At 31.7% G+C, this 11,274-nt stretch overlaps 1 protein-coding gene across 1 annotated transcript; it reads right to left on the reverse strand.

Annotated features, from left to right (window-relative positions):
* Positions 1-7,852: 7,852 nt before the first annotated feature.
* LOC131063657 (probable pectinesterase 15) lies at positions 7,853-10,312 on the reverse strand. The gene is made up of 5 exons (XM_057997554.2): positions 9,990-10,312; positions 9,609-9,780; positions 8,306-8,497; positions 8,007-8,221; positions 7,853-7,907 (listed from the first exon to the last, which is right to left on the reverse strand). Exons 1-5 carry the CDS (start codon positions 10,310-10,312, stop codon positions 7,853-7,855), a joined length of 957 nt encoding a protein of 318 aa, XP_057853537.2.
* Positions 10,313-11,274: the final 962 nt, after the last annotated feature.

The raw sequence follows: 11,274 nt of genomic DNA on the forward strand, positions 1-11,274 counted from the left end.
TCTCTCTTTCATTACATACCTCTACCTCTCTTCGTCCCTCCCTCCCTCCCTACATTTATCTACATAAATATCCCTCTCGCTCACTCCCTTACTCCTTCCTTCCTTCCCTCTCTATTTCACTTTATGTCAATCTCTTTGTCTCCGCTTAGCTTTATACCTATCTCTCTCTCTCTCCCTCTCTCCCTTCTCTCCTCTCTCTACCTCTCTCTACCTCTATCTTTCTCCTCTCTCCCCCAAGATCTATGCCTCTCTCTCTCTCTCTCTCTCTCTCTCTCTCTCTCTCTCTCTCTCTCATCCTTCACTTCTTCTCTCTCTCTCTCTCCCTTTCTCTCTCCCTCTCCTAAGCTCTCTACATACCTCCCCCTCAATCCCTCAGCTTTAAAAAGATGTTATTTCAAATTTGGTGAAGATTTGAGGTCAAATGGTTTGAGAATGATTTTTTTTTAAACCGAGTCCACAAGGAGACCTGACATACATCATGGCATCATGAGATTTAATTGGCTAAGTTTGCAAGATCAGTTATTTGGTACCATATGATATGTTTTATCACTCTCCAAAGTACCAAATTTTTTCATGTTTTCATAAAGGTTGTAGTTGAAATAAGGGAAAAATTGAATCCTTTACCCATTTAAAATTTGATTTTAAAATTTAATTGTTATAAGTCATTTAATGATTTCAATGATAATATGCATAATAACTAGCAATGGCTACTCTGCACACAAAATAGTACAATTATAAAAACGCAAATTTGCATAACTCAATTGTTTTTCAGCAGATTTTTTTGCTGTAAAATAGTATTGAGAAGGCAGATTAAGAGGATCGAACTAGTAGAAATCGCATAAAAATCTGTTGTGATTTGCAGATTTTATGATTTTGATCAAGTGTTATTTTGTATGGAAGATAGACGGCTTCCAATGGGCAAGGACAGGTTAGCTCTCTATTTGTTTTCTTGAAATTGAAAAAAAAACATTGGATAAATAAGGTAAAAATCATTTTAAAAAAATGATTTAAATGTATTACTGTAATTGTCAATATTATTATTTTAAGTGGCATTTGAAGATCGGTGGGGGCCATTTTGGTTTCACGTAACAAGTTTTTTCATTGTGCAATGTCATCATTGGATCGATGGAGGGAAGGAAGGGCTCCATTGACCTTTGCAGCTCCAACGATATGGGCAAGTGTTACACGTACATCTCTGGATCGCTGGAGGTGGAAATATGTTCCAATGATATTAATAAGTTCCATCAATATAAAACAAAGTGTGCAAGCATATATTTGGATCGCTGGAACTGCAAATGTCTTCCAACAATGCATAGTAGCTCCAACGATGAGCACATTTGCAAGGGTCAAAGGTATTGATCAGAATGATGATGTGCACAAGGGCATTTTCAGTGCATTACACTAGGGCTGTGCTAGGGTTTGTGTGTTCATAAGAGTGTGGGTTTCTCACATACTTAGCTATACAAATGATGCTCCACCACGAGCAAAAGGAATAGCAGAATATATAAGAAATTTCAGATGGGAATTGTATTATCCAATAAGAACGAGCTATCCGAAGGTTTGAATTCATTCTTTCACAGGCAAGCCAATGCAAATGGGTTTCTTCTGAGCTATGATGGTATATTTGTTTGGAGAATCGACCTATATAAAACAATGGGCACAGTTTAGTTTCAGGTTTGTCTTCATGTGGAATGAGTTGTGCAGGTTTCATGAAGTCTTTGGCACAATACTGTTAACCAGGCATGCATTCTCAGCTATGAAAGTGCGATGGAAATTTATTATGTGCTTTGTCTCATGAGCCACCAATTTTGTCAATATTGATATGAAGATTGACAAGAAACCATGTCTAGATGGTTGTGACTGCATTTCTCCAGCTGCATTGTTTTCATGATGGATTTCTGACATTTTGGGATAATGATTCAAGAGAAGTTTGTTGTAATTCTAGTGGTTGAGAGCTTTGATTCTCTTTCTGAATGTTCATGTTTTTCTTTACTTTTGTAGCCATCTTTGAGGTGCTTCCAATTCCACCATATTTTTTTGTTTGAAATAGGGACAACTAATACTTGGACCTGCAAATGCAAGTAACAAAATGCAAAGTATAAAGAATGAATACAGTAACAAAATTGAAACATGAGCAAGGGCACGATGGTATGTTCACAGCTATATGAAGGTGATGTATCAAGGAGGGTTTGGTTTTCAGGTGATGGTATTTCTGAAGCTTTTGCAAATGGGGTTGCAAGTTAAGTGGATTTAATCTTTGAGGAAATTATGTGGTTAAGTGCGCTTGAATTGGAGTAGTACTGAGATGGGTGACCTTCCAAGAAGGCCCAATGCTTCATCTCTATGAATACAACCTAGATGTAATGAGTGCTAAGTGGACCATCCATTCTCATGAGAGATGGGTTCTTGTGAACCACTACTCATGAAACATGAGTCAATGAGTTTGACTCAAAAACTCCATAGTTGAATCATGATAGCAATATCATAATAGTATTTGTACTTATAATGCAGCAAATATTAGCAACCGAAGAGATCACTTTCAGTAGTGTTATATGCAATAAATCATTAAATGCAGATGTTGAAATTTAGAAGGTTTATTGGTCATGACGATATTGTCAAAATATTTTTAAAGGAATCAATAGACAAGCAATAGAGACATGCACACTAATGATGCAATTTACAAATAAGATTAAGTAGGCTTTGGATTGTGCAATGAGGATGGAGTTATTATCATTATTAGTTCAATTTGTAGAGATTGCAAGTCTTAATTTACACTGTTGCCTGATTAAATAAAAGATTATTTTCTTGCAAGTAGACTAAATAGGGTGTTCAGGAGAAGATTTTTTTGAAAACAAATAGTTGCAACAATGGAAAATTGTAATGTAATGTGCAAAAGGGAGATGAAAAAAAAGCAAAGTGATTTAAATATTGTTAGCAAACTTAATTTCATGCCAAATATTTTGTGCATCAAAATATGTAGAATTAAGCTTTGAAGAGAAAATATGAGTGTCTGAAGAGACATATTTTAATTGGAGTGTGGAATAGCAAAGTATTTTGAACATCAAGTGGGATTTATTTCACAAGAAAGGACAAGGTGAAGGGGGGACAAAACAAAGTTATTGTTGCAAATGAAAAGTGAAGAAGCATATCAAAAGAAAAGATGGAGAGAGAATAGAATACTACTCTAGATTCTTTCTTGTTGCACATTCAGGGAGGATGAAGTTTCTAGTTGTCGACTGCAGGTTGATTTTGAAGGCTTCTTCCATTTCTTCTTATTTTTTTCTCTACTTCATTATGAGGCATTTTGATGTGCTTTTTTTAGAAACAAGTTTTCTTCCATTTCTTCTTATTTTTTTCTCTACTTCATTATGAGGCATTTTGATGTGCTTTTTTTAGAAACAAGTTTTTTGTACAAGTTCAAGCTTAGTGCATAAGATAAGTTTTAGCTTGTAAATGCAATACTATTTTAAGTAGTTCCTTTATTAGAGTGTCAGATGTTTATGCTTTGTGTAACTGTTTCCTACATGTATGAACATCATTTTATGGAATAAATGATCAAGGATCTTTTATGTCATATCTACAAATATTTTGTGGTGTTTGTTTTGTTATATACTTCTCTTCAAGGGAAAAATTGAATTTCTTTTAACAAAACATTGAAATGGTGAATTATATGTGAAGGATTAAAAAAGAATGGCTATAGCAAATCCAAAATAGAGGATATCAATGTTAGACATGGATCTTATGAACTTACTAGTTTAGGGTTAATCTGCTAGGATAAAGCATTTGTTTGCTATAAGTTGACTCTATAGCCCTAAGAAGACACCGATCTAGGGAGTCTATGTCCAATATTCAAAATCAGTCTTAATTGGAAATCACTTGTTATGTTTTCTATTTTCCATGCTTTATACGTTATTTTATTTATCATGTTCTCTATGCAAATAGTTGGAATTAACCAAGATGTAAGCCAATGTTGTGTTAAATTTTACCTTCTTGCCATACTTTATGAGAGAATTATCTATTATGCAATACCTACTTTAGTGTGTGAATGGATGTCCTAGTATTGTAAAAAGGATTGCCTTCTAGGTCCTACAAACCCTGAAATACAAGAGAAATGTGTTCATATCCATTTCATGTTCGTTGGATAAATCCAACCCTGAACCTAAGTATAATAAAGTGGCTAATCTTTAGGGTTTGGTGGATTTGTTGATTTGGGAACCAACACATACCTCTCCATCATTGTCTACCTACTTCTCTCTCTCTCTCTCTCTCTCTCTATATATATATATATATATATATATATATATTCTCTCATCTCCCTCTCTCTACCTACCTCTCCTTCCACCCCTCTCTACTTTTATCTCCCCTCACTCTCTATCTCCTTCCCTCCATACTACTCTTTATCTCACCCCACTCTCTCTCTCCCTACCTCTCACTCCCTTTCTCTCCCTCCCTCCTTCCCTTTCTTTCTCTTCCTCCCTCCCTTTATCTTTAATACTTTTGAATATTTTAAAAATTTATTAAATTGGATTGAAACAACATTGTAAATTACAATAATAAATACATCTAATATCAGGGAATGTAATGCAGAGTACATTTCAAATTCTAAAACTTAAAAAATCATACATTTTTTATTAGATAAAGTGGGAAACTTTTATTAGATAAAATGGGAAACCAATATCTCATTTGGTTTACGATTTAAACCAAAAGACAAAAGCCACATATATTACTCATAAACATTCGAAAAAAATCAGCAATTCAATAACAATATAGATGAATCCACGAAACATATTTAGTTATATTTCTATGCAATTTCCATAAACATGAAATTTGCAAGAAATAGTTCTTATTTTTCCTTGTTTCTTTTTATTATTGGTGGCTGATTGCCATAGTTGATGTATTTATCCTTCAAAAAATATTATTTGGTTATGTGTGCAAGGTCATTGTATTGAAATATAAGATCATGCATATGCATGTTTTCCAATCATAACATGTCAACCTCATCCAATGATGCATGGGAGATCTAGATGCAACAATGATGTCTTTTTATCTCAATCCATATCATTGCTCCATACTATCATATATCCCTATTTCCTACTGAATTATCTGCTAGAAGTTGATTTTGTCTTTGGTTATATCAAATACTTTGCCCTATGTGATCCCTTGTTAAACTCCACACGACATGCTTCCGACAATTTTAAGAGAAAGACATAGACAATTTTCTTAAAGATGTAGCATAAGTTGTTTGATCTACCATGGTCAACTCCAGCCAATGTCATGTGGGCTATGACATCTTTTTAAATGTTCTTGAGTTGTAAGGACACACAATGGTTCAATTTGGAGTCCATAACTTCTCCTTGGAATCCAAGTAGTTGTACAAATAAATTATGCATCAAGTGGGAGTCTTGGTTGTTCAAATTGAAAAATCCAACCATGAGTACCATGTGCATTCATGTTTAGCTACTCTCCTCTTTTTCATTTGAGACTTGATGGCCACCTTCCCAATAATTCCCTAAGCAATCTTAGAGGGCCAAAATAAATTGGAGATTTAAGTTTCTTTCCAAACATGACTCGACCACTAGCAAGCTTATTTTTGCTTGTTGCCTTGCTCTATTCCTATACTACTAAGTTCGTAGTCGAATCTTCTCTCCCATGGTCATTAGAAATTGGAATTCAAAATGTTAGGGGAGCCAAAATCTATTTTGGGTTGGGAAAGTTCTATATATATGTGGCATACATGCCCATTTTGAAGAAGATATCTATGTAAAAATGAACTTTTGAATCTTGTATGTAGAGTGTATCTAAAATTTGTAACTGTATAGGGAAACCTCCATGAACATGTGTCCAAAATCATATATATTGAATTATACGTAGTTCAAATTGATACAAAAAAAATTAGTGAAATAAGTTGTTAATTCAAAAGTTTTGATTCTTGTTTATGTGTATGAGTTGTATAATACATATACATTTTATATCTAGTCATTTCTGTTGACTACTACATTATTTTTTTTTGCAAAGGTTTGTTCTAATTGTGAGAAGAAATATATTTGGCACAACCTTCTCTTTTTGTTTACTTCCTTGTATTCCTCTCTTTTTCATCTTACAATTAGGCTTCAGTAGAATAGATAAGAGACAACCAAGTATAATCTCATAGACTAATTTGTAGATTAAGTCACACATCTACAAAATCTTCTATGCTTAATGGTTTTATGTTAGGCATTTATCCTAAAACTATTTGAACCCATCATAGACACAATACATATATTCTTGAACAAAGCATAGATACATTAAGTCACACATCTATAAAATATTCTATGCTTAAAAGTTTTATGTTATGCATTTATCCCAAACAAACTATTTGAACCCATCATAGACAAGACATATATTCTTGAACAAAGCATAGATACATAATCTACAATCCTTCCAAATTTCAATAATCCTCTAACTTCAATTTTTTGCTTGACTAATTTTAAATTCAATCCTTATTAGACTTATAATTAGTTTCATAATTCCAGATAATTACACTTTTAAACTATTTTTTTTCTTTTTTAATATATAAAAAATTAGTAAATTAAATTAAATTAAAGTTACATTATAAAAAATATATGTAATTTTTTAGGTTTTAAAATTGGAATTATAGTATACATTATATATGTTAATATTAGCTTAATTCATTATTATAATTGAATATATAAAAATTTAAGTAAACTAAATTAAAATTACATTATAAATTACAATAATGAATTAAGCTACTACAATTCAAATTCTAAAACTTAGAAAATCACATATATTTTTTTTATTTATTAGATAAAATGAGAAACCAAAATCTCACCTGAATAACAGAACAAAGCAGAAGACAAAAGCAACATATATTACCCATAATTATTTTGAAAAAATAAATCAGTAACAATATAGACGAATCCACAAAAGATATTTGGTTTTATGCCTATGAAATTGTCACAAACATGAAATTTGCAGGTTATACTGGATTTAAGAATATCATGCAAAGTGCCCTTATAAATCTTCCAGATCGGATCGTACAAATAATTATGTATTTGGATCCTCGCAGTTTTGCACGTCCAACCACTGGTCACCATCTATGAAAGATGTGCTTAGGAATGGAGATGCTTCTATATCAGTCAGGTTATGAGACCAACTTACTCTCGCCGACGGGTTAGCCCCTGCCCCACTGGATTGATATTCTCCAAAATATGGAGCCCTAGCACAAATCAGCAAAAAATGGAAATCTGTATATTAGTTTTCAGGACAATTTTCCATACAGAAGAACAGCACAAATCAATTTAAGGTTAGATTTGTTCTCTTCAATGAAATTAGCATAAACTTGATGAAGTTAAAATTGTTTCCAGTGAACAGCCGATGTGTTGTGGTGAAGACAAGGCATAAACTCTTTAACAAGAATCATACTGTTTAAACTTTTCTTTCTTATATTTCATACGGCAATTTTATGGAGACTGGAGAGGCTTTCCAAAATGTTTCAGTGAGAATTTTTAGGAGTTTTTATTAGGATGTTCTATGAAAATTTTAGGTTTTCTAAAATATTTTAGCAATTGTTGAGAATTCCGAGTAGTTTTTATTAGGGTTTTTTATAGATTTTGTAATAATAGGCAAGCTTTAAATTCTGAAATTTCAAAGTGTTTAATTTTACAATTACAATTATCTAATGAAAATTTAAAAAATCATTGACGATTATTAAAACAGTAAAATTATAGAAAGCAGATAAGAAAAACTTTCAGCCTTACCATGACACCCCTGTTAAAATCTAAAATATAAAGAATAAAGATTTAGATTTTCTTAGACAAGATTCTAAATTGATCGAAGGCATAATATCTTTTTCTCACGAAACCCATACCCTAATTTTTTTTCCTATAACAGCTTCATGAGACGATTTCCTTAAATAGAAAAAAAACATATAGAGAAAAACTCATTGAAATTGAAGTTGTTGTTGATTGGAGACTTACTGATGGGCATCAAAATTGGTCCAAGCTGACCAGCCTTGAGGATTAATGATGTCTGCCATTTTTGTGTAGGAAAATATTACACGGGCATAGTTTCCCCATGCTCGGCCTAAATATGTTGGTCCAGTTCCTACAATGGAACAATCGACAAAAGAATATCCAGTGCTTTCATCTGCACTTGTATTACGACCTTGTGCTGTAATATAACCGCCGTAAGAAGCATCTGTAGTGGAATTGATCTGACATCCCTGATTATATTTTTCAGTCAGACCTAAAATTCTTATTTTTAAGAAGAGGAAAAAAAATAATTGGTGGAGAATTTTTTTGTTCACCTTGTAAAGAGATTGGCCATTTCCAAATATGAAATCTACCTTCCCTTCTATATAACATTGCTCAAAATAGTGGCGTCCTGACACATCATAAAGAGTGTCTTGTTGCCCAATAAAGCTGCATCTGTAAAATGCAGATCTATCCCCTGCAACTCTCACCGCTACAGCTTGTACTCCTTGGAACGCAGCAGTATTCTGTTCATAAATATTTATCCAGTCACTGAATTTATTCATCTCAGATTTTGTTTTTCAATTTAATGTTTTGTACAATATTTATCATCTAATATAAGTAATTAAACCAAATTCCAGTTGCATATGCCTTGGATTAAGGGAAATGTTTTTTTATTGGAAATATGAATCAATCGATTTTGATGATTTCAAATCTTTTACAACAAAGACATCAACATGATCATGAAGGGCATATGTTCACAGAGAACACAATAATTATTTTGGTACTGAAAATTTTTAGGAGCTTTTATAAGCAGGGTCCAATAGATTTCAACAAAAACATCAACATGATCGTGAAGGGCATATGTTCACAGAGAACACAATAATTATTTTGGTGCTGAAAATTTTTAGGAGCTTTTATAAGCAGGGTCCAATAGATTTCATAAAAGTGGGCAAGCTTAAAATTTTAAATCTAGTATGAAACAGCGTATGTTAAAAGAGCACAATAATTGTTTTGGGTACAAAACGGATTCTATATCTTATCAGGTGTTCCTGAAATTTTTTAGAAAACTTCTGTCAGATTTTGTAATAATGAGCAAGCTTACAGAATCTGAACTCCTAAATTTCTTGAAGCTGGTGACCTCGTGATTATTTTTTAACAAAGATGCTAAACTTCAACAATTATATTGGCTAAATCTAAAATATTATCGAAGTTGAAGCGGATAAAACTTTCAGCCCTGCCTTAGACACACTCTCCTAAGTCTAAAATCTAAAAAGTTGAAACTCATGTAACTCCTGTCATTGAAATACAAGATTTAAATTTTCGCAGAGCATAATTTTTTTCCTCTCGCTTCTCAAAATTAGTTTCATAACAGCTCCATGAGAAGAGATTGAATGGGAAACTGGCTCCAAAAACTTTAAGATTAAATCTTAGCGATAAGAAGGTTTCAATCCTTGAGGCTAAAACTAAGATTCATTAAGCCAAACAAAACCATGCTTGTTAAAACTTTTGAGGAACCTTAAAAAATGTCTGTAAAAAGTTCTGAGAAAATATTTTATTTGGTGCATGCATTGTATGTTTCTGATAACAGTTGCTTCTGAAATAATTTTCTGGAACCAAAACTCAAAATGGGCTCACGTGAAAGCTGATGTCTTTAGCAATGAAGTCTGGGGCATCAATAGAAAGTGATGCACTGTTTGGAGTGTCCCCAGAAGTTGCAGCTGTGTCATTCCATTGAATATGTGTATTGCCTGCTCCTTCTCCATGTAAGCTGATATTTGCTGTGGTTAAACTAATAGTTACCTTTTCTCTGTTATCAATCAAGACACACAAAAATTCAGATGGTATTAAATGATAACTTACAAAATGTGGGAAGATCTTAAACCAGTGCATACCCATAAATACTTTAAACTAATTTATTCAGTCCAAATAGATACACAAAAAATCAGATGTTATTAAATGATAACATACAAAATGTGAGATCTTAAACAAAATTACTCAGCTCAAGTTAAGACTCACACATATGTGCCTGCCTTGATGTTTATGATAGTCCTTTGTGTACTGTTGTCAGACACAGAATTTATTGCCTCCTGCACTGTGGTGTAATTTCCAGCTCCAGATTGATCCACAACAATTTGAATAATTGTGATATCACATTGACCATTTTCTGTAATTGATTTTGCTGCTGCTGCTCTTGGGGGCCTGATCATTTTACTCTCTCTTATGTAAGATGAATTAACATATTCTGCCATTGCATACTGAAAGCTTTCTTTACTTAAATAGAATGAAACCCACATTAATGCAGCAAGAAAACTGTGCAAATTGACAACCCTCTTGCTCATGTTGATTTTATTTTTTAAAAGTTATCTCCAATGCTAGCTAGTACAAAATTTCAGTCCTACCTGAGAACAAATCTATGATATATAAAAACATTTGTAATTTTTAACTTGTATGAATTTTTTTCCCTTATGATAAATTGAGCTCAAATGTGAAAAACTTGGCTCATGTGATCACATGAACCAGCACAATAGAAAAAAATATTTAATTTTGAAACCCAACCAGATGCCTATTGCACCAGTGCAACAAAGAAAACGATTTAATTTTGAAACCAATGCACATATCAGATGCCAATATTTGCTTGTTCCTTATAATGCATGAATTTTTCCCTTTTGTTTTTCCTTTTATCTTGAATAAGTTACAGTATTTTTCACTTCTATCTTATTATTTCTTTGATGGAGAGGCAATGTTGTTTTATTCTTTTCATGTGTAACAGTTTTTATCTTCTATCGTATTGCTTTTTTAAGATATTATTACTGTTTTTTCTTTAGTTTTGATTTTTCTTTTGAATCTTAATAAAATTGTAACAAAATATTGCTTTTTAAGTTTTTTCTTTTCTTTTGAGTCTCAATAAATTTCATATGATTAATATTTATTATAATTTAGTTTTTAGTATTGATTTGTATGAAAAAAAAAATAGAAGTTTCTTTTAAATTTATATTTAAAACATAAGTTTTTGAATTAGAAGTTTCTTTTTAAATCTAGATTTAAAAATATAATGTTTTAAATTAGAATTTTTTTTTACATTTAATAAATAATAATAATAGAAAGTTACTTTTTAATTTAATAAATAATAATAGAAAGTTTCTTTTTAATTTAATAAATAATAATAAAAAGTTTCTTTTTAATTTAGATTATAGTCTTTTAACTTATATTTAAATTATCCATTGTTTAGTTATAAAATATTAATAATAGAAAGTTTCTTTTTAATTTAGATTTTAGTATATAATTTATTTTTAAATTATCT

The sequence above is a fragment of the Cryptomeria japonica genome, chromosome 9, assembly GCF_030272615.1.
Source record: "Cryptomeria japonica chromosome 9, Sugi_1.0, whole genome shotgun sequence".
Classification (NCBI taxonomy): domain Eukaryota; kingdom Viridiplantae; phylum Streptophyta; class Pinopsida; order Cupressales; family Cupressaceae; genus Cryptomeria; species Cryptomeria japonica.